This window comes from Protopterus annectens, chromosome 12.part0 (genome assembly GCF_019279795.1).
Source record: "Protopterus annectens isolate FY-2018-M chromosome 12.part0, PAN1.0, whole genome shotgun sequence".
In the NCBI taxonomy this organism is placed as follows: domain Eukaryota; kingdom Metazoa; phylum Chordata; order Ceratodontiformes; family Protopteridae; genus Protopterus; species Protopterus annectens.
In genome coordinates, this window is record NC_056746.1 from 225,555,231 (window position 1) to 225,580,419 (window position 25,189).

General features: G+C 41.0%; 1 protein-coding gene across 1 annotated transcript in view; it reads left to right on the top strand.

The window, feature by feature from the left end:
• Positions 1–25,189, top strand: part of IFT140 (intraflagellar transport 140) — a 3,212,973-nt gene that overhangs the window by 445,009 nt on the left and 2,742,775 nt on the right. The window contains exon 6 of the mRNA XM_044089294.1: positions 12,609–12,784. Coding sequence (XP_043945229.1) covers positions 12,609–12,784 — 176 coding nt within the window. The remainder of the gene's footprint in view (positions 1–12,608; positions 12,785–25,189) is intronic.

A 25,189-nucleotide genomic window follows, 5' to 3' on the forward strand; every position in this document is an offset into this window, starting at 1 on the left:
AAAACACTCTAGCAGACATATTAAGCAGGACAACCACGGATGCCCACGAATGGATGCTGCATCTGGACATCTTCAAAACCATTACAAGAAAATGGGGTCTCCCAGAAATAGACTTATTTGCATCCCCACTCAATCACCAATTAAAGAAATTCTGCACCAGGACGTACCACCCACTGGCATGGAAGGTGGACTCCCTATCCTTCAGTTGGAAAAATCTGTCAGCATATGCATTCCCACCACTTCCTTTGATGCACAAGGTGCTATTGAAGATCAAAGAGGACCGTCCAAGAATCATTCTGATAGCTCCAGATTGGCCAAGGCAACATTGGTACCCATTACTGAGGAGCATGTCTCGGGAACAGATATGGCCCTTACCCCTAGTTCCCTTGCTGTTAACTCAGAACAGTTACAACACCCTGCATCCAAACCTGAAAACTCTGCAGCTGACTGCCTGGAACATTGCATAAGACAAATTAACCCAAATTTATCCCAAAGGGTTAAGGACATTATCTTGGAAGCTCACAGACCTTCAACAAGGAAAACCTATTCAGCAAAATGGAAAAGATATCTCATTTGGAGTACTGCTAAAGGGGAAGATGTGTCACTGGTAAACATAGCCAACATCCTGGAATACTTGGCAGAGCTATTCCACAAAGGCCTGTCCTACTCTTCCATTAAGATTCATGCCTCAGCTATTTCAGCAGAATAAGACTTGGATCCTCCAGTTTTCTCACATCCTCTGCTCAGGCAGTTTCTGAGAGGAATTAAAAATGTAAAACCTCCTAGGAAGCCACCATTACCTGCATGGGACTTGAACTTTGTGCTAGAAAAATTGACACTACCTCCTTTCGAACCAGCAGCAACAGCAGAATTGCAATACTTATCATGGAAAACTGCTTTCCTGCTGGCAATCACTTCAGCAAGAAGGGTTTCTGAGCTACAGGCATTAATGGCAGTACAACCCTTTCTGATCTTCCATCAAGATAGAGTGTCCATGAGAACAAATCCTACTTTTATGCCTAAGGTGGTCTCCAGAGTATCTTTAAATCAGGCTATCCACCTACCTACATTCTTCTCCAATCCACAGAACAGGGGAGAAAGACTGTTGCATACCTTGGATGTACACAGACAATTACGCTACTACCTGGACAGGACCAAGAGCAATAGAAAAACTGACCAGCTACTGGTAGCATATGCAGCAGGAATGGAAGGGAAAGCAATTACAAAACAGACAATATCTAAGTGGATAGGAAATTGCATTAGATTTTGTTACTCCTACCATGGAAAGAAAACTCCAGAAAACATCAGGCCTCACTCTAAAAGAGCTACAGCCACTACCACAGCTTTTCTACGAGGAGTGGCTACCAAAGACATTTTAGAGGCTGCTACTTGGAGCTCCGTGCATACATTTGCCAAGCATTATAATTTACCTTTATACTCTAGATCCCGAGCAGGTTTTGCCACTGCTGTTTTGCAAGGGATCTTAACTACACCATAATTCTATCTTTCCTCCTCACCCAGTTTGGCTATGGTATTCTACCCATTTGTAAGGACTGCAGATGCATCCTTGAAGGACATAGTACAGTTTTGTACCTACCATAAATGTAGATGTCCGATAGGAATGCATCTGCAGTCAGGATTACCCACTCTCCTTCCCCTCTGTGGTACTCCTAGGGTATTTGCCCCTCTTATAGCTAGCTGGGGGAATCTATTATGGTGTATTTGTTTGTATATATGTACATACATGCTTATTTTTTGTTTGCTCTCTAATATTTTGAACCATTGGCATTTATCAAAATTTAGCCTTCCTAGAGGGCACCTGGCATCTGGGGCAAGAAACACTGGGGAAAATGGCGTCGGCTGATGCCTTTATACCCGAGTAACTGCAGCAATGACGTCGGGTGAAGTGCAACACCAGCCGAAGCCAGACCCAGACTTTGGAATCCGGCCGACCGAAGGGCTGCCTGACAACAGGACAACCCATTTGTAAGGACTGCAGATGCATTCCTATCGGACATCTACATTTATGGTAGGTACAAAACTGTCCTTTCTGATGGCCAGAAAAGGAAAAGAACATCAGCCTTTTGGAAGGAGTGGAGATAAAACCACCTAGAAGTTGTATGGCATAAAGAGAGGGAAAGGATATGACATTAGACTACAGGAGTTGGAGCTCACTTTGCAAAAGACCAAGAGGGAGAGAGAGAAAGAGAAGAGGGGTGGAGACATAGTGTGGGTAGATAGGATAATGACATGGGTCATTCTGAGCAGGTAGTACAGAAGAGTGAACAGCGGGCATAGGCAACAAATTGAGGTAACTTCCTGATTTCCTGAAAGCATTTCTTCACAGTGGTGATTGTAGACCTATGAATTAGACCACCAGAATTTGTGGTGTTGAGGGAATTCCCATAGACTTTAAAAGGGTTATGTTATAGGTGGAGAAAAGGTGAAGGGAAAGGTGGACTTAAAGGGGAGACAGACAGGAGAGGTAATGCACGCACTTAAAGGGCAAACTAGATAAGCTTTTGTCTCTTTATGCCATCAGGCAAATGAAATATGGTGTAATCCCCACCCTCACAATTCTGATTTCATCTTGATCCTGTTGGATTCACATATACAGCTTTTTGCTCGCATTTCTTTTGGTGTTGAATACTGTAGGAAGTCTATTTAATTGTTTGTATTACTTGTTGAGAACAATATGAATAAGTGAATGAGCACACAGTCCCTCTATTTTTAGACCATGGCTTCTACTGGTTATTTGTGTAATAAGATGACCAAAGTGCAAGAAAACGGAGCGTCGAGTAAACCACAAAAAACAGTTTTATTTCCGATCCAGGTGTACATAAAAATGGACCGAATAACTCGCAATACACAAAAAGAAACACACATGAACGTCTTCACATAAACCAAGCGTTTTTGTCTCTCATAACATAGACTTCATCTGATGACCCTGTCTATGTTCTATGATGTTTATGTGAAGGCGTTCATGTGTGTTTCTTTTCGTGTATTGTGAGTTATTTGGTCCGTTTTTGTCAACACCTGGATCGGAAATAAAACTGTTTTTTTTGTGGTTTACTCGACGCTCCGTTTTCTTGCACTTTGGTCAAGTTTATTGGTTTTGTTTGTGCAGACTCTTACTACTTGGATTATTTGTAATAAGATGGACAGACCTGTTCAGAAATCAGAGCTTATGCACCCAAAACCATTTCTATTATTGCAGTGTTTTTTAGAGTCAGGTCTACTTCAAATATCTGTAGAGTAGTGTCTTAGTCTACATTGCATAGATTTGCAGTACATTATGAGCATAATTGTGTCTAAAGTTAAATGTGAGTTTGCTGTAGATGCTTTTAAGGCACAGCAGCTGCCACTTCCATTTTGGTATTCAGTGTGAGGTTATTAACCATAAAAATAAATATTTTAATCAAGTAATGTCTTCAGTTCATTGGCTTCCACCCTTTACCCATTTGTTGTTTATTGTAGTCATATTTCTTCTCTGTGGTAAGCATTCTTTGTGTTACCTCAGTAATCAGCTGCTCACTGACTTTCTCTGTTGGCTCTTCCTTTACTTGCTCCTACCCACTCCGTTCGCCCTGCGGGCTCACTCTGCTCCCCTGTCCCCCACATTCCACCCACTCCCAGTGCACCTACCCTTGTACTTCTAAAGCCACACCCCTTCCTGTACCATCCTATAGCCCACTCCTTCTCATTACATATCACTCAATTTCATACCTAATCACTGACTGTTTCTCATTAGTACTACTACTTTAAATAGTACCTCTCTATCACCTTCCTCTCTGTTCACCCCAATGTCCACTCTTTAACTATCTTTTTCCCTTACTATGTCCATAAAATACATGCCTACACAAATACATCTGCTACTCTTACTTGTAATCCTATCCACTCTCTCTGTACCCTATATTCTCACCTGCTCTGAACACCTACATTATATGGAATTTCAACATCCCTTAAAACAAATACCACCTCTAACTCCGCTAACCTCACAAAACCACATCAACGTAACATCTTCATCTACCTATCTTCTACCAAAGTATCATAGAACAACCCATATTAATTATTTCCAAGCCAGTAAACACCATAGCATTTTCTGTAAATTCCTAAAACTTACACACATTCCTCAGCAACACCTTATAATACATGGTGATATCCATCCAAACCCAGGCCCCAAACATCAGCATCACCACAGACCCCCAACTATTACATCCTCCCACCCCTCACACCCCCACTAGCACCCCCAATTCTCTCCTCATAGTTCATCTCAATATACGTAGCCTAAACAACAAAATTAGCCAACTTCAATGCACTGTTAGCCATACATTCATTTGACATTTTATGTCTAACAACAACATGGCTCAAACCAGTAACCCAGGACAATGAAATCACCCCACCTGGTTATAATATTTTGAGATTAGACCTTATAACCAAAAAGGGTGGAGGTGAGGCAATACTGTATAAATCTGAGTTACAAGTTTCTTCACTAGATGTTCAATTACTCTCACCTAGCAGTGTCAAAATCCTTATTTCTAAGCTTCAGATTAATGCCAGCAAATCCATGTACATAATTTGTTCCTACCGTCCTCCAGGAAATAATATTATAGTCCTTGAAAATACCCTCTGCTGGCTCCCTCTGTCCTTCCCACAAGAAACTATAGTGCTCGGTGATTTTAATATTGACTGGAATAGCTGTATTTCTGACAACCCATCTTCCCATATAAACCTGTATGGCTTTTCTTAAACAATTACTATCCACACCAAAATCCATAAACCTAGTAACAAACAAAGCACCTTAGACTGGATATTACTAAATAATTATCCCCACTCATATAAAGCAGGTATCCTTCCTGATGACATTAGTGACCACTCACTTAATTTTATAATTAGACGAAAGACCTTTATTCCCAACCAAACCTTCTTTAGAACTACCCAGAACAACAAAACTTTTAACCCAGAAAGCTTCCAAGCAGAGCTTAAAGCTTGTGATTGGTCACCCCTAAAACACCTCCCTCTCGACAAAGCAGTGTCATACTTTAACTCTAAATTCTTGCAAATCCTAGAATACCATGCCCCCACTCGCACTGTCAGAACCAGGAGTAAAATTGCTCCTTGGCTCACAAAAGCGACTAGACTTGAAATGTTACTGAGAAACAAAATCTGAGCCAAATGGAGAACTACTAAAAACCCAACCGATCATCAAAACTTCAAACAGCTGAGAAATACCACTAAAATCAATATTGCTTGATAAAAAAAACTTTTACTTTAAACTCCAGCAAACCCTTCAACAGAAACCACAAAGTTTCTGGTCCAGTATTAATAGACTCCTATACCCAGGGCAGACCAAAACACCTACCCCTTTTGGTTCCTCTCATAACTCCCCCAACCAGATTGCTGATGCTTTCAACAACTTTTTTACTGAAACCGTCCAAACTCTAGCTAATACCCTACCACCTGTTAGCTTACTTTTGCCTCCCTCCTCAACTAGACTACTTCCTCCATTTCAGTTACAACCAGTTCCAACATCCCTTATCTGTACACTACTTCAAAAACTTAAACCTTGTACATCCTCAGCTAACCTGCTGCCATCTCAATACCTGCAAATTGCAGCTAAAGTGCTTGCCTAGCCCATTTTCATCCTAATCAATAGAACCATTAGTGAAGGCACCATTCCATCTCTCTGGAAAATCTCACGTGTTATCCCACTATATAAGGGCGGTAACTCAACCGAACTCTCAAACTTTTGTCCCATGGCCCTACTCTCTCCATTAGCTAAAGTTATGGAAAAATGTATCCACTGGCACCTACTTGATCATCATCTCGAAAATAACCTATTAGCCGACTGTCAGCATGGCTTTAGACCATTCCGTAGTACTACCACTGCACTCTTATCCTTTTCTGACTGCATTAATAAAAATCGGAATAACAACCTGCTTTCCTCTGCACTCTTTAATGACCTCTCTAAAGCCTTCAATACGGTTAACCATCAGCTACTTATAAATATACTTAAATCCCTTTCATTGGGCCCACAGGCAGTGAAATGGTTCAAGTCCTATCTAGAAAATAGACAGCAAGCAGTCCTCTGGGACAATAACTTATCCACTTACCTCCCTATTACCTTTGGTGTCCCACAAGGCACCATTTTGGGACCTCTCCTTTTCTCTATCTTCATTAATGATCTGAATGCTAACCTTCCTCAAGCCACCTGCATACAATATGCAGATGATTCCACATTAATCTGTAGCGCTGCCTCTTCTGCTGAATTCCAGTCCGTCACCAAAAAGTATTTAACTTTGTAGAAAACTGGTTCCTTCAACGTTGTCTCCTCCTAAACACTAAAAGAAATAAATTACTACTGTTCACACCAACACAGAAGTTCTCCCCTATAAATTTCATAGTTACATCCAATAATGGCACTCTCATAGCACCTGATCTGACCACTAAACCTTTAGGTGTAACAATTGACCACAACCTGAGCTTCGATTCACATATTAACGTAACCATTAAACGAGTTAGTAGAAAATTAGGTTCCCTGTACAGGATTAAACCTTTCCTTACTCCTTTAGCTAGAACTACCATCGCCCACACTCATCTTATCTCTACCCTCCTATATGCCTCCCCCATTTATACCAATCTATCCAAAAGTAACCTGAATAAACTGACAACCTCCTATTGTAACATTGCCAGATTTGCCACTGGCTCCCCATTTAGAACCCACCATTGTCGAAATCTGAAACTGCTACGATGGCTGGAACTGCAAAATCAGCTTCTACTTCAGTAACTTACTATCACCCAAAAGATTTTGTACCATCCCAGCAATACCCCAATACTCAGCAGCCTTATCACCCCGTACAAAAACATCACAACCTTACGCTCAGCTAAAAAATTACTAGTAGCCACCCATAAAGCCAGTAATAAATCAGGTAACTGTCTTTTCTCTAACTATGTGGGAAAAATTTGGAACAGCCTTCCCAGTGAACTAACACCTCTTTCTTCAACAACAGTTTAGCACTTTTCAAGAAGCAACTAAAAACATTCCTTAGAACTTAATGGCTATGTCCATGCTGTAACCCTGACTAATAACCTCCTTCTTTCCATGTTCTTATCACTATCCTTTTCAGGCCTCTGGGCATACCACTCTCCTGACCTCAGTTAGTTGGGCCACTAGCTTACTGAATGCTATTTCTAGCCTAGTCATCCTGGGAAACTATCCCTGAGTACAAACCCATTAAGTAACTCCACTACCATGTATGTATATAAGGTACTGTCTGTCTTGGATTGTAGAATTTGAAAGCTACCTACAATGTAGATATTTGCTACTTTTTCACTTGGACTGTAGAATGTGAAAGCTACTTAAAATCATGTGTTCTTAGTTAACTCACACAACATGATATTACTTGCTAGTTTTCTCTGTGATTAGTATTAAGCTTTCTACTGTGTGAAATGCTCTTTTTTAACCTCTGTAATTACTTTTATTCACTTTTAATAATGCAAACACATCTTGTTTTCAGATACTTACGTAAAATGTTTTTTAGTATATTGTTATAGTGTACCTTCTTGTAATTCATTATTATTATTTCATAATCTACTTAGCTTAATGGAACTTATCTCCCCGCGCTTCTACTGAAAATGGACATGTATCCAGTTGGACTAGCCCGGTCAACAAATGTAAAATAAAATAAAGAAAGTAAAATAAATAAATAAATGGGGTGCTTGTCAAGGTGACTTTGTGGCCATTTTAAATATGTGTTATACAGTTGTAGGCTTTGTTTGCAATACTAGTATTGAGTTGCTTTAAAGTTTTCTTGTTTCTGCAAGTGTATATAGTAATTGCAGTAATATAGGTTCATAGAAGGTTGCTAGGCTAATGGAATTACAGCCCTTACAGGCCTAGCCGTATTTAGCCCAAATTGCCCCAGTTGTTGGTGGTTAGGTGAGTGAAGTTCGCAGGGTCTATGGTAGTTAATACTGATGTCCTCTTTCCAAGAATTTGCAGTCACTCATCCATTGATCTAGGTTGTGTTTGAAGAGGGTCACACTCCTATAGTTTGGTATAGTCACCATTTTTACACTGCAAACATTGTTTGCATGGAGCAGTTTCCCGTTATACCACCTGAGATGGTTTGGGTATTGGAAAATTACATTTGATAAGCATGCTGCAGTTTGATAGACCCACGAGCTGGGGATCTGTTATATTATTTGAAGAAACTTGTACAGAGATAGGGTACTGTCTGCTTTTAGCATTTGTTAAAAAGACAGACTGAGCACTGCATACATGCCCAGTAAATTTATATGTTATGTATGAGCTTGCTTTTGTGATACTTAAATGCACATCTTTGTGTACCACATTTCCCCTATTTTAAAGTAGATCCATTTAATAACACAATGGGGTAAAATGGTATTTCAATGTCCATGCTCTGATGTCCATTGTTGAAGTAGGTTATTCAGTACTAGTACACAGCCAGTCACATCCTTGCATACATTTAGAACTACTGCCATTAACTAAGTAATTAATAAGTAAGACGCCAAAGTGTTTTTTTTTTTGTTTTTTTTTTTTGCCCTCTCTGATTTTTCTTAATATTAGTACTAGGTCTTGAATTATTAGCACATCAGTCTCACTAGTTTGCACAACACTCTCTCATACATAGGAGTGAAACAAGTAAGGACTAGAAGTGACTCATACTTCTCTTCTGGCATATCAAGATGGTCACATTCCCATCATCTCTTCTATGAATTTATTTCTTCATGACTGTCATAGTCCATAGCCACTGCAGTTCTAGATATCATTTGATCAGAATGTTTCTTTAAGAAATCTGTGAATAATTTTCTTGATCAATGAATGAAAGTAGGTTTGCGTTAGCCACGGTAATTCCTGGAACCTATCTAGGACCTCCTCAGTGAGTTTCTCTACCCGTCATGAGAGTCAGATGGTAGGGAGCAGGCCTGGTTTGCTGATTCTGTGGGGCAGTCTACCCTCTTCCTTAGTGGAGCACACTTTCCACTGTGCAGCTCTACTGAGCTCAGCTGTACTGCTGTGTGAGGGGATGTGTATCTTTATACTCTAAATTCCCCTCAGCTCAAAGTGCTCAAGATAGATCTAGCTTGCAACGCTCTAGATCCTTGGACTAGACACCTAGTCCTCCCACTAGGTGTTACCTATATGGCAAGCCAGAGCCACCTCCCTCCCTCTTCCCAGGATAGGCGAGCCTGTAGCAAATGCTCACTCCCATCCTCCCCTGCTAGCTCCTACTGGCTCCAGAACCACTTTTTGAACTCTGATTACCTGTGACATAGTCAGGGCTTTATCTCTTTATGTCATAGAGAGGAAGCATGGTGGAGCCCATCTTGTAGAAACTTGAAAAGGTTCACTGGGCCCCAAGGACAGTTAAACTTAGAGCAATGCTCCCTTGGCAGACTTCAGCTGCCATTGAGAAGTAGACCGTCCAAAATCCATCTACTTTGTAGTGATTCATAGGTGATGGATTGACTTGGGAGACACATTTATGCCTCAGGTATTTCTCTTCCAGGGGGCTCAATTTCCTGGCTCACATAATGCATTTTCAGTTTGATTTTGCAGAATGTATATTGAATAAATTTGATGCACAGTGATTGCCAAAGGAAGTTGGAGTCACAGGTGGTAATATTGGCCAGTGCTTCCATTCTGTCCATTAAACTAATACACAATCTGGTTGACAGAACAGCAAGAGCAACTTGGTCATTTTTGTTACTCTGTCGGTTTTTAAATCAAGAGCAGCAATATTTAAAATGTGTCCCTGATTTTGCCCTTGATTATCTCTGATTTTGGAGTAAGAGTCTGCAAGCTATGGATCACAATAACACATGAATGGTTTCATGTATCTGCTGTTATGATGAATACCCGATACAGCTGTACTTTTTTCACATTTGGGAAGAATTCCTAGTCTTAGATACAAGGTAGAATGGTACCTTGCAGATGACATACCCTCTTTAAAGGTCATTGTCATCATAAATATAGATTTTTAAATGTTTTTTGTCACCTTGGATATTAGACTAAATCCAAATAACAAAAACAATATTTGAAGATTATTGATTATTGTACAGTTTAGTAAAGGGATTCTAGAAACATATACAGCAGTTGTGGTTATGCAGAAAAATCATTTATCTGCATTACCTGAAAATTACTTTGGATTGCATAAGAAAAATGTGCATTTGGAGAGTACTAGTATCTTCACTTCAAAACTCATACAAAACACCAAGACCTAAAATCCTTTTTTGAGGCTGCCAATTTCAAACCGAATAATGCTGCTTTTGCAGAAATGTATAGTGTTTGTCGGTTTGTTGATCAGTTGATGAAAGACTCCTTCTTTCAGCTAAAAGGTATTTTCTGTCTCTGTGAATGGGTATATGTGCAGGTGTCCATGTGTTCATTTCCGCTTTAATCCTTAGGTGGCTGATGGTAGTGGTGTTTGAAGGATTGTGTCAATTACCTGCTTATTTATATAGAAGAAAGTGTCTGTGGGATATCTGGACTGTGTGATCCTCTACACGAGGTCAAGATATTCAAACATGAATCCCTAAAGGATGAGCATAGGATGTTGACTGCAGGAATTCATGCAGTGTAAAAAGGTTTAGACAGACGTGAAGATGTACTAAGTAACTGTACGTAAGAGTTCTGCCATCAACCTATATAACACAGTTTTTATTGTATTAAATTTACACTAAAAGAATACAATTCATCTATGTTATGATTTAATGGAAATCAACTCTTCACCTTTTCTGCAATATACTGCAGTTTTGAAAGTAGAATAATTAAATATCAGAGGATATTGAAGTGGGGGGTTTTGACCACCTGCAAAAATTAAATTAAAATGTTTTCTTAATTTTTTATTACACAAAAATAACTGGTGTTTAGAAACTGTAGATCTCTCTCGTTTAGGAAATCTGAGATATTACACTGCTTGAGGTGTGTTACAGCTAATGAAGTACTCTATTATTTATGCAGTTGACTTTTTATGGCCGTCCTCTAGTGATGTGAAGTTATGCATCCTAGTCATGTGGTGTAGACCAGGTTTGTTTCTTGTGTAGGACTGTCAATTAGAGAAATTGTCATGAATGGTGTGTTGCAGCAATGAAAGGAGAATTCAGATTTTTTTAGGTGTGCTGGTGCAGGAGAGTCTGCCCCACTTACAGATAGATGCTTTTTCTAAGTTTTGTAAGGGGATTGTATTGTTGTCACTGTGTTTCATTGATTTTTGGTACCTGGAGATTGAGGAACAGTAGGAACAGCTGATGGCTAACTGCTGGAAGGAGCAGGAACACGAGTAAAAAAAACAGTCTGCTGACTGTTAGCTGATGTGAGAGACTAAATGACTCCTTATTGGATACGTTACAGACTAACTTGTGTGAAGCATACTGCTGCCTGGTGCTTACATTTTGGCAGTGTAACAGAAAACATTGAAGTTAGTATTTGCTAATGAGCTTCATCCTGTGGTATAGATTAGATCCCTTCCTTCTACAGTAGCATACTTTGTGACTCCAAGCAAGCTACTCTGCTTACCCATGAAAAGAGATGTTTGCACATTCTAGCTTTTTTGGTTTTCAGATGATTAAGAGCAAGCTGCTTCCTTTCACCAGTCCATTTTGTTGTTTGTATATTGGCTGGCTGTGCCCAGTAACAGGACTGGAAGAATATGAACTGTCACTATAAGTGACAAACATACTAACAATACTGTACCATCTGAGAGGCCAATTCCGTTTCATTTTTAAGTATGAAATTGTCATTACGGTTGATTTTCAGGTTGATATTGATAAGCATTCCCTTTATCACAGATGACCGATTGAAATTCTGCTTAGTTTGTTTGAGGCTTGCTTATTGATACAGCCAGTAAGGTATCCAGTAAAGTATGCAACATCTCAGTCAAGACAACTTAGTGGTAAATGAAATGAATGGATTAAAATTCTGTTTAAGATGCATAGAAATAGAGTAATCTGCAGCTAAATGTCGAGAGGTCTACTGAGTCCTGGTACCCTTTCATGAAACTAATGGTAAAAAGGAATATGCATTGTCACGTTGTGTCAGATAACATTAATAAGGTTAGGGTAGTAAGAAGATCTGAATGTGATGGACAGAAGGAGGAGTGCTCATCACTGTACATCCTTGCATAGATTTGGGCTGTCTGAGCACACAAACTCCATCCCTCTACTATAAGTGCACGTTAGAAAAATGGATAAATAATGCCATGGCAAGTGTACATTATGAAAAGCAAATGGGTTAACCAATTTAAGAAGTCCTGCAGAAAACTACAAGTACAAAATTAAGATGCATCATTCTGTAGAATGTTAATTATACAATGTAGCATGACTTGTATTTCAGCTTATTTAACGACTGAGTGTCTAATGTAAATAGTTCATCACTGTTGTTTATCATGCCAGTATTGAATTAATTAATACTAGTACAGCTGGTTGCTTTTTTTGAAATCTTAGCACATGGAAAGATGCTATATGTGGCAGACAGTACAGATATAATACAGACCCATTATTATTATTTGAAGGTACAGATGTTTTAACACTGAAATACTGTAACCTTTTTAAAATGTTAACCAGGTTTCTGTTTTCTGTTTCAGGATATGTTTACTGTGTAGATGAGAAAGGAAAGCGTTCTCAAGTTACATGTGCTGATGGTCCTGTGTGGCAGCTCATGTACTTGGAGAAAAAGGAGGTTCTTCTTGTTGTCACTGAGAACATGCAACTGTCTCGGTACAGCATTACTCCTGATGGAACAGGACAGGAACTCATGAAGGTAGGATTATTGTTTTACCTTTAAAAACCAAAACCAGCTATGTCTGTTTTGCTCTTCTGAAATAGTTTTGCAGTTCTGTTATCCTGGAATGATGTAACCTTAGCCATTTCTGGATGCCTGGGAAAGGTTTACAGCAGAGAAAATAAAAGACGGGGGATTGACAAAAATGTGTATATATCTCTATGGCACAATGCACACAATTGCAGTGCTTAGCACATTGAAACTAGTAAGCCATAATTTCATAGGCTGAGTAACAAGAGAGGCAAAATGTAGTGCTCCAAAGCCAACTTCATGCTACTCAAGTCAGACGTGACAAACGTCATGACACCCATGCAGACGGGAACTGAAAGTTCAACTGATGAAGCCTACACTTAGGCACTGTACGAGCACATCCACTCATGCATAAATCGTGCCATCCCAAATAGAACCAAGATGCTCTCATCCAAAAAAAGGAAGCCAATCTGGTGGTCCCCTGCCATAAACAAACTTTACAACAAAAGGAAGAAAACTGTTGCAGAAAAGAGGAAAATTCCAGGATGCAAAAAACTCCCTTACCAGCCTCAGTAAGAAACTGAAATCCCTCATAAAATCCTCCAAAGCTAGTTATAAAAATAAAATTGCCAAAGATTCTAAAGACAACCACAAGGCATTCTACAACTATGTCAAGAATCTAAATGGCAATGCTCAGATCTGCTCTAAGATAAAAGAGAATGGCATTAAATATACTGATCCCAAGGATATTGCCAATATCCTGGCAGATCGATTCAGTGCCAACTTCACCTCCTCAATGGCCCATCTCAATACCGGAAGATTGCCAAATTCCGGTAATAACGGCCACACAGGTAAAAAAAACGCACTCTCCAAAGCTAAGAATACAGCATCCATGGGACCAGATGACATCCTGGGCTGTGTACTACATGAACTGGCACCTCACCTAAGTGTCATGTTTAATCATAGCCTCACCTCAGGTTTCGTGCCCACTGAGTGGTGCAGAGCTACAGTTACCCACTCCACAAGGGGGGATCCAACTTTGATCCTGGAAACTACCGTCCCATCAGTCTGACAAGCCTTATCTGCAAGGCCATGGAGCGTATTATCATGGAACTTATAAACAAAGACATTGGCAACCTTCAAACACTGGACCCCACCCAGTTTGGGTTCATGAAGGGCTGATCTTGTCTCCTGAACCTGATTGACTTCTTCGAATCAGTCTTCAGAGCCATGGACAAGGGTAAGGTGGTCCACACAGCCTATCTAGACCTTGCCAAGGCCTTTGACACCATTCCCCACTCTGGAATCATAGATAAACTTACTAAGCTAGGCATTAATCCCTATGTCACCCAATGGGTTGCTAACTGGCTTACTGATAGAACCCACACTGTAAAAGTAACCGACTCCAAATCCAGCTCCAGACAAGTGACAAGTGGAGTACCTCGGGGTTCAGTCCTGGGACCGCTCTTGTTTGGCATCTACTTCTCTGAAGTACAGGCCAACACTAAGGGACTTTGGCTAACAAAGTTCGCAGATGACTGCAAACTGGGAGCCATTATTGAATCCCCAAATGATGTGGATACTCTGCAAAAGGGCCTTACAGAAACAAATGCGTGGTGCCAGAGCCATGGGCTCAAGCTCAATGCCAAGAAATGTATAATTATCCCCTTTGGGAAAAAACATGTACCTGTGAATTACCATATAGGTGGCAGTACACTAAACACCGAAAGTGTGATAAGAGACTTGGGGACACAGGTGGACAGTGGTCTCACCTTCGATAAACACATCGCCACAACAGTCAGGAAATCCTTCTATGTGGCACACCTCATCACTAAGGGCTTTTCATCCAGAAAAAAGGAGGTCATTGTCCCACTGTACTCATCCCTCATTAGACCCATTGTAGAATACAACGCCCTGTTTGGTATGTACCTCTCAAGACATCTGCAACAACTGGAAAGGCCGCAGGAATACCTCACTAAAAGAATCACAGGCCTAAAGCAGATGCCCTATGCTGACCACCTTAAAAAACTCCAGCTATACTCTGTCGCATATCTACTCTGAGGCGATCTCTGCTTAACATACAAGGCCATGTCGTACCCAGAGCTGTTGGACATGCTACATTTAAAGAAATCCCAATCCCTCACAGCCACATGCTCCAGGGATCTAAACCTTGTCATCACAATAAACAAAACATGCTGGAGGGATAGGTTCCTGATCCAGGGACTCCCCAGACTCTGGAATAGATTGCCCATACATGTCAAGCAGAGTGTCTCTTTGGCCCTCTTCAAAAGGAACCTTGACGATTGGATGGGAGAAAGGAAATTTCACCCCAGGGATCACGTCAGTCGCCCTGCTAGACAGGGGTCCAGGGAAGTAAATAGTGTGGAAAGAAATAGCCAGGGAATTGTTATGGCTAGGCTTGTATAGACCCTAGGGCTGATAGCCTAGTACCAACCTATGAACCTAGTGGCCATGGAGACTAGTTGATGCAGGGGATTGAGGCTGTGCTGCCGTGATTCCTCAGGGTTTGATTCCCTCAGCTTTTATTTGTCTGCTGGGTGACCCTGAGCAAGTCACTTAACCAGACATTGCTGCAAAGTTGCCAGTGAAAGGCACTTTGTGTCCAGTGGGCCTACCTGCTTAACAAATTATTATTATTTGTAGAGGTATAGGTCTGAATGGAACACATTTTTTTATGGTTTGTTAAAATGGTAACAGAAATGTAGAGGAATGGCCATCCTTGAATATTAGAGCTGTTGCCTTGAATACTTTGCTCTGAATACTTCATTTCTTGTCATGCTGGTTAAGTGAAAGATCAAACATGGATTGCAAAGTTTAGAAAGATGTGAAGCGGTGGAGCACTCCAAGAAAGCCCCTTCTGCTAAAATAAATAGGCATACATATAGGTGTGTGTGTGTTGGCCTTCATGTTCCACCAGTTGTGGGTCTTCAGTCAGTGCAGTAATCAAATGACTACTATTATGATGTTACAGAGCCGGGCAACTTGTTGGTGTTTCTGTCCTTCAGCCAATAGCTTTCTTTACAAATCTTGGACCACCTTTGTCATATTTTATATATTGATTTTCTTGATCAGATGACACTGAACTGCTAGCCCCCTTTTCTGTGGAGATTCAAAGATAGAAGAAAATATTCATAAGTGCATGTAAACTCTCTTCTGTGTAGGCTGTAGTACGGCTATCATAATATTTACAGTAACTTGTATCCGATACTTTATGAAAAAGTATGACACATCTTTCTCAGTAAATATGTCCATCTAACTCCATTATGTATTTTGTATATTACTGTGTTTGCCAAGCTAATTATTTAAGTAAAAGTTAAAAATAATTAAAAATAAATTATTATGTATTTGTATTTATAATTTGTTTATTGTACAGACAGAAATGTATGATTATGCATGCTTGTGTTACAGAATGTAAAATAGTCACAATAAGAATGTATAATGTAGCTATGAATGAAGCTTTTGTAGAGTAGAAAAATGATCGAGATTAAAAATTTTACTCGATTAAGTAATATGTCTATAGCTAAGAATCGCCCACACCCATCCTATATGTAATAAAAGAAAAACTTGTGTATATATTTGAGTTCAGAATGTGGTTATCTGAGGGAGAAGGAGTTCATCGGCTGCTGATTTATTAAGGCAGTGACATTTGGATCCATCTTTAAAAAGAGTATTATTTGTGAGCAAAATTGTTTGCAGTTATTTAGGGACCTCATGACAGTGTGAGTGAGTCACAAGATATGGTGATGTCCTTTTCATTCTTTCCTAACATATGCGTTCAGTTCTGACCTTGTATCCAACTCTGCAGCATTCAGCAGACTTGCTGATCCAACTTTTGAGCTCCTCCCTCTACCCATAATGCCCTAGTCAGCCTACAGTAGCTCAGATCTCATTTGCCACTAACTCGCATGGACTTGGATCCTCTCTCAGAAGCCTTTTTCAGTTAGAAAATTTGTGAGTAGTTTTTTTCATCAGGAAATCTTATCCAGTTAATATTCTCTGCATCCTCCCTCCTTATCTGTCTAGATTTCTGGAGCCTGTACTCATTAGTCCTTTCTTTCACGTCTACTTTTTCTACTTTGTTAGGTATATTTTGTTGCGTACAATTGTTTTTACCTTCTTTCTATTATTTCTACTTCTTTTGCTACCCTTTTTAGAGTAATTACTCTTACCATTGTTGGTAGTTTTGCTATATAAAAAAATCTTTCTTCCCTTTTTTTCCCCCAAAACTATGGCCGAGAAGCCAGCAGGATTTAAAAAATGCAATTCCTGTGAGCACAAAATTCCAAATTCTGATGCCCACAGGGAGAGTGTTTACTGTCTAGGAGCAGCACACCTTGATAGAAAATGTGCTGTCTGTTACTCTGTAATTATAGGGGAATTGTGGATAGCAGGAACAAGTTGGACCTCAAGGGTTTACTACCCTCTTCTTCCTCTTCCTCCTCTGGGGATCTGACCCCCAGCAAATATTCTAAAGCTTCTTTTGAGCCTAGAAAGAGGTTCCCTCCTAAATTTCTGAAGATTCTTTACCTCTACCTCTACAATTTCAGAGCCTCCTAAGAAAATTCAAAGATCTTCGGGTCCAACTTCCTCGGATCCAGAAAGGAAATCTTTGGATCCTAAGCCTTTGGATACGATAATTATATCAAGCAAATCTCCAGTACACCCATTGGATCCACAAACCTCGGATTCGACCTATAGTGTTTCAAAGACTCCCAGAACACGCTCACCCAAGTTCATGATTGATCCAGTGTCTCCTCCGCTCCATTCCCCATTTCTACAAACCACACCAAAGGAAGTACTCTAGGCCACAGTCCACTGTCTCATCTGTCAAATCCTCCAGAAGTTTCTCCAAGGCTGAAGTGGATAGGATGATGAGGAAGCTCCACAGAGCCCAGATTCAGATGGGGTTATTCTGTCTCTATCTCCCATCGGATCCATGAGCCTCCTTTCCACTTCCCATATTGTTATATTTCCTTCTCCAATCTGACCTACAGTTTCAGAGCCCTCAGATCCAAGAGATCAAAGAGAATCAGTGTCAGAGCCAAAGAGAGTTACGTCTTTGATTCTGACTGTTTCCCTGACTGGTTCTGCTTCTATCCCCTTGGATCGGGTTGAGTCCCAGAGCTGAAGCATCAGCAGCTGATCGGGGGGGGGGGGCAGGATCTACTCTGATGTTGTCAGAGGTATCCTTGCTCCTCAGAGTCTTGGCACTAGAAAGTTTGGGTCTGACTCCCTCCTCAAAGCATCGATTGAAACAAAGTTGGAGCTTGTATGTTTTGGAAGTTTTGGCTTTGTTGCAACCGACCATATCTTCTCCCAGTCTGTCTGCCTTCAAGGTAGTGGAGAGGGTTTTCTCTCATCCAAGAGATCCGATCTCTCCTTCTTTGGATTCTACATTATTCCCCCAGCAGGTCCAAGTTCTGATTTCATCAGATCTATTCCACAGGGACAGCCAGTGCCAACTAGCATTCAGACATTTCCCTTAGAGGAACTTCCTCTCTCTTCAGACACTTCCCCAGAGCATCACACTGAGGGAGGTTCCCTATAAGAGAGCATGCAAAAGGAGGCACATAGATTCCTCTTTGGAATCTCTCACAGAGGCACTGACTTTGAAGGGGAAGGGTCCCCAGTTCACCACTTGATTATGACTCATTCGGTGACATTTTGGAAATCCTTAAGCAGAAAGGTGGTTGATCAGATACTCCTTCCCCAGAGGAGTCAGTATTTTTGGAAGCTTTTGGTTCTGGCCCATCTACATCTTTAGTGACTCTTCTGGCTGATGAGCTTATTGACCTAGTTTCTCAATGGACGTTGAAGGAACTGGACTCAAACCAATCCCTCATCTTCCAAATAAGATTTTGGCACGAGCAAAAGACAGATTCCATTAAAGCAATGTAGTCCCTGTTGATGCTGTGGTTGTGGTGGCAGCCACAAAAAAGGAGCTAGCTGATCACAGCTCTTCTGTCCATCCCCATAATAGAGAGTTGATGGCAATGGACAGATTTGAAAAGCACATATATGCTTTGAAAGCCTTTACCTTGAGGTTCCTGAATTATTTGGCATTCTTTACAAGGGTTCTTATTAAATGATCGAAGACTCATTCTTTCAAATGCATCTTGATCAAACTTGAAAGCACGAAAAGACAAAATTAGCGAAATGGCATATAAGCGAATTCTTTCCCTGGGAAAGTAATCGCTTGGCCGCTTCTGTTACTTTGCCATTTTCATGACTGTAGTGCGATCTCGGAGTTGGTATGTTTAAGTAGGGCTGAGTGAGAGCGAAGCCCCCCACTTCATGTAATGTTTTAAAAATGTTTTTTTTGTTTGTTTTGTGTAACAGCGATTAAGTATTCGAGATTGTAAGCTTTCACTTACATGGGTTCGATAAATCAGCTTCACTTTTTTAAGCATGCAATGATTTAACATAGACCCACTTTACAAGGCTGTGAAGGGATTTGACCAAGGAGCTTTCCAAATCCCTCTGAGTCCATGTCTGTGGAGGACTATAAGGGATCATCCTCACAACTGACTACTGTATTATCTGTTTCCAGTGCGTTCATGAGGTTGATATTCCATGCTGCAGAGGGCACCTCACAGGCTGCTGGTTCAGGCATTACTGTGCAGAGTCACACCTGGATGCAATTATGCAACTTTGCGGAGCCTTTCAAGTCTTCTTTCATCAGTGCTGCTTTTGATGGAACATCCTTGTTTGGCCCTTTGGTTAAAGAAATGCTCTTTCACAGTGAACAGGAAGGAAAGACCCTGTCTGCCATAGGGATTCACTTTTATACCCTTCAATGATCCTTCTCCTGGAATCAAAGTGGGGGCAAGAAAATATGGTTCCATATGTCCCAAGGATCTTTTCAGGATTCATGGAGCGACAACTCTTCAGAGGCAAAGGGGGAGTTCAAATAGGAAACTCTGTCCTCGTGGCAGAGAAGGCCTGCAAAACCAGTGGTTCTAAGATTCCTTTCTGGATAAACCCTTTCAGCACCTGTGAATGGTTGCTCGACTGCTTACCTCTGTGGAGGCAGTAGGATGTGCTTGTCCTTGTACCAAGATGCCTGGGCTTCTATAACAAAAGATTCTTGGGTGCTAAAAATAATATCCAGAGGTTATTTCATTCCATTTTTCCAGATTCCCCCAACCAAAAGAAATGTTTCCCTGACATTCCACCCAGTCAGTGAGAAGCTGCAGGTCAAGATATTCAGAAGCTAATGGACAACAGAGTCATCCAGGAGGTCTCACCAGACCAGATAGGATTTGGAACTTACTCAGGGTTCTTTTTCGTTCCAAAGAAGACTGGGAACCGGAGGCCAATTTTGGATCTGAGCAACCTGAACAAATCTGTGAGGAAATCAAAGTTCCAAATGATCACAGTTCAGTCCATTCTGCCCTTTTTGTACAAGGACAATTAGATGTGATCAGTCAGTCTTCAGGATACATGATATCACGTCAAAATGAACAGATGCTGCCAAAGACATCTGCACTTTTGATTGGAAGCCAGTCACTATAGGTTCAGAGCCCTGCCCTTTGGTCTCATTGTAGCCTCCAGGATGTTTGCCAAGTGTATGGCACTGGTAGCAGCTCACCTGAGACTATTAAGATTCCAAGTGTTTCCATATTTAATGACTTGCTCTTCACTGTACCAATGAGCCATTTCCTAGAACAGTTCAGGGACTATTTGCCACAGCTTTGTCAAACACTAGGCATTACAGTCAACATCTCCAAATCCAAACTACAACCGGTACAGAGCCTGGAACTCAGTGGTGCCCATTTAAACACACTAAATCAGATTGATTTCTCTCTCTGCTCATCATATAGATACAGTCAGGTTCTAGGTTTAGCAAATTTGTGTTCATCCTACTCCCCCAGCCAGACTTGTCCTTCAGGCTCTAGGTTCAATGGTAGCGGCTATAGTCTTAATTCCCTTAGCATGTTTCTGTATGTGTGTTCTCCAATGGACTAGCTGTTCAGTGGTCTATTCTGCAACATCCTCTATCCTTCCCGGTCAAACTTATTTGGGTATGCAAAAACCATCATCACTGGTGGATCCATTTGGACAACATTTACTAGAGTCGCCCCCTTGTTCTTTCTCCTTCAGTGGACACAGTGACCACAGATATCTCCCAAGTGTGCTGGGTTTGCATTTCCTAGGAAGGATGGTCCAAGGCACATAGTCCTCTCAAGAGACAAGATACCAGTTTGCACGTCATTGATCTAGAGATGAGAGCAGTCCTATTAGCATGGCAGGCATTTCAAGGTGTTCTCTCTGTGTGGACTATTGTGATTCAAACTGACAACATGTCCATAGACTGGTACATCAACAAACAAGAAGGACCCCAATCTTATCCCCTTTGTTGAGAAGCTGTGAGGGTGTGGCAGTGGGTGATCTCCAGCCACTTTCTAATAGCATTGCACATTCCAGGGAAATCCAGTTAATAGTGGACAAACTCAGCAGGTCCGTTCTGATGCCTCACTAGTGGTCTCTCAGTCAGTGGAGGAAAAGGTTTTCCATCATTGGGGTCAGCCTTGCTGCAATCTTTTTGCATTTCCCCACAACAACAACTGTGGCAGGTGTTTTGCACTTATCTCCTCTCAAGGGGGTGTCACCTAGAGATGCTATAGTCCATGTTTGGCCCTCCAGTCTCCCTTATGTCCATCACCCAGTACGTCTAATTCCAAAATTATTACAGAAAGCCAGTCAGTTGAAGAGCACAGATATCCTCATTGCCCACTTTTGTTTGGCCTCACCAAGTGTGGTTCCCCTTCCTTTGGTCTCATCTTTATCTGTTATCCCCCAAGGGTACTGGACCCCAGTCCAGACTTTCTCTCGCACTCCTCTGGGATGAAACATCCCAATATTCTAGGCCTCAAACTAACTGTATGGTTTCTCTATTTCCATTAATAGCTACACAGTCCAGGCTTTCCTCCCTGGTTCATTATATACTGTTATCTTCACAGAAAACTTGTACAAGGAAGGAGTAATTGGAAAAGATTCTCAGTTGGGCCCTTAAAAAGGAAATTGACCCTTTTACTGCTCCTATTTCTTTAGTACTGGAGTTTTTAGTAAGTTTTCTTTTGGGAAGATGCTAGTTTTACTGCAGTCAAAGTACAATTAGCAGCCATATCAATTTTTCATTCAAGAGAGAAAGCTTCTTGTTTAGCTTCTTCTGAATTGTGCAAGACTTTCCTAAAGGGCATCTTTTTAGTCAGGCCTCCAGTCAAAGATCCACCACCTCCTTGGGATTTGATAGTCATACTTCAGGGATTGACACAACAACCTTTTGAACTTTCAGCCACAACTGATTTAAAATTTTTGTCTTGGAAAACAACATTTTTAGTAACTATTACATCTGCCCAAGATTCATGTAGCTGGGGACTCTCTGTCCCATATGTTGAGGAAAAATGAAAAGGACAACATCAGATGTTAAAGTTAAGTACTCACCATAATTATGCATCTGTGTTGTCCATTTTCATTTTTCCTCAACTCCCTTTTCTCCTTTCCCCTTCCTGTCATCTTCTGGAGTGATCCGATCGATATTTTAGAAACTATTGTTTCAGGTTTTAGCCCTAGCTTTAATGTCATTTCCTTTTTTCTAGTGTAACTTTAGATCTAATAAGGCAGCAAACTTGATCTGAGGTATTGTAGGCTGACTAGGGCATTGTGGGTAGAGGGAGGAGCTTGACAGTTGGATCTGCAAATCTGTGGAATGTGGCTGAGTTGGATCTGAGGTTGGATCCCTAACCCATATGTTGAGGAAGAATGAAAATGGACAACGCAGCCCTATTATGTTAGAATATGCATAGTCATTTATGGGGCAGTGGCTTAATTTTAATATTATATCAAGCAATACAAGCTGAGTATATAATTGTTTATCAGTAAATTAAAAAATATATACGAGTACTGTAGAAACCATGGATGTCTTTACAGAAAGATAATTCTATATGAAATGAGATATTTAACACTTGCTTTGCTGAAATGTAAAAGGTAGAAGTATTATGGTGCAGATCAACTTTTTGTAAGTTACCGTGTGTGTGTGTGTGTGTGTGTGTGTGTGGTTAAAATTGTTGTTGTTTCATAGCATGGAGGAGTCCAAGGAGCTTTCTTTTAAACATTGTTCATATTGGATACAAAACCTCCCCGTAAGGCAAACACAGCAAGTGCTTGAAGTGCCTCAGGGAGGCAACCATTCAGGAACAGTGTGATTTTTGTGTTGCTTTTGAGCCACCTATACTGAAAGAAATGAGAAAGATATGGGAGATGGAGAAGTTTAGGTCATCTCCCAGTGACAAATCAAAAGACTTGAGCCTTAATTTCTAGGTTGTATTCCAAGAGAAAACCTTAAGTAGATAAGGAGTCGTTCAAAAAGCTAAGAAAAGAAAGTGACATATTCACTAAGTGCATGCAGATAAGGAGACTGTTATTTCAGAGTGTAGTCAGGTTGTTAAAATGGCTCCTAGTATGTATGTGTGAGAACTCTGTAACTCCCAAGCCTTCCCCCTCCACAGCTAGTCCATTTTGAATTGCATGGGTTAGAGCTCTGAGAAAGACATGTGACAGCACTTACTTTGCTGAAGTGTAAAAGATAGAAGTATTATGCTGCAGATTAACTTTTTGAGAATTATTTGTATGTGTGTATGTGCATGTGTTTGTGTGGTTAAAAAAAATAATTGTTGTTGTCCCATAGCTTGAATGAGTTCAAGGATCTTTCTTTTAAAACGTGTTCCTGTGGATCCAAAATCTCCCTTCAAGATGAACACAGCACGTGTGTGAAGTGCGTCAGTGAGGGAAGCATTCAAGAATGGTGCTAATTTTGTTTTGCTTTTAACCACTTGGTGAAATAAATAGGTTCATAGGTAGGTACTAGGCTGTCAGCCTTGGGGCCTATACAAGCCCAGACAAAAAGGTACCCTGGCTTTTGCCACCCAATAAAATTATTTTCTTGTGCCACTGTCTAGCAGAGCCACAGAGTTGATCCCTGGGGTGAATTTCCTGTTTCCCATCCAATCATTAAGATTTTTCTTGAAGAGTGCTAATGAGGAGCTTTGTTTGATATAGATAGGTAGTTTATTCCAGAGTATGGGAAGTCTGTGGGACAGGAATCTATCCCTCCAGCATGTTCTGTTTATTGTGGTGACAAAGTTTAGGTCCCTAGAGCATGTAGCTCAGAGGGATTGGGATTTCTTTAAGTGGAGCATGTCCAACAGCTCTGGGTTTGACATAGCTTTGTATGTTGGGCAGAGATCACCTCCGAGTAGGCGATACGCGACGGAGTAAAGCTGCAGGTTTTTTAGACTGTCTGCGTAAGGCATCTGTTTGAGGCTGGTAATCCTCTCTGTGAGGTATTTCTGCGGCCTTTCTAGTTGTTGTAGATGTCTTCTGAGGTACATACCAAAAGGGGCGTAGTACTCTATAATGGGTCTAATGAGTAATGAGTAGAGGGGAACAATGACCTCTTTTTTTCTGGATGAGAAACCTTTTGTGATGAGGTGTGCTACATAGAAGGATTTCCTGACTACTGTGACAATGTGATTATCGAAGGAGAGACTGCAGTCCACCTGTGTCCCAAGGTGGTCTATCACACTTTCGGTGTTAAGTATACTACCGCCTATGTTGTAGTTCATGGGTACAGAGTTTTTACCAAAGGGGATGACAATGCACTTTTTTGGCATTGAGCTTGAGGCCATGGCTTTGACACCAGGCATCTGTTTCACTGAGGCCCTTTTGTAGGATGTCCACATCGCTAGGAGTTTCGATTATGGTTCCTAGTTTGCAGTCATTTGCAAACTTCGTTAGCCAAAGACCTTCTGTGTTAGCCTGTACTTCAGAGAAGTATATAACAAACAGGAGAGGACCCAGGACTGACCCCTGTGGTACTCCACTTGTCACTGGTCTGAAGTCGGATTTGGAGTCTGCTACTTTCACAGTGTGGGTTCTGTCAGTGAGCCAGTTGGCAACCCATCTTGTGACATAGGGATTTATACCTAGTTTAGTGAGTTTATCTATAATTCCAGAGTGGGGGATGGTGTCGAAAGCCTTGGCAAGATCTACATAGGCTGTGTGAACCCCCTTACCTTTGTCTACGACTTTGGTGACTGCTTCAAAGAAGTCTATCATGTTTAGGAGACATGATCTGCCTTTTACAAACCTGAACTGGGTGGGATCCAGAGTTTGGAGATTACCAATGTCTTTGTTTATAAGTTCCATTATGGTACGTTCCATGGCCTTGCAGACCAGGCTCGTCAGGCTAATGGGGCGGTAGTTCCCGGGGTCCGTGGTGGCTCCCCCCTTGTGGAGTGGGATAACTGTTGCTGTGCGCCATTCAGCAGGCACAAAGCCTGAGGTGAGGCTATGATTGAACATGGTACTTAGGTGGGGTGCCAGTTTGTT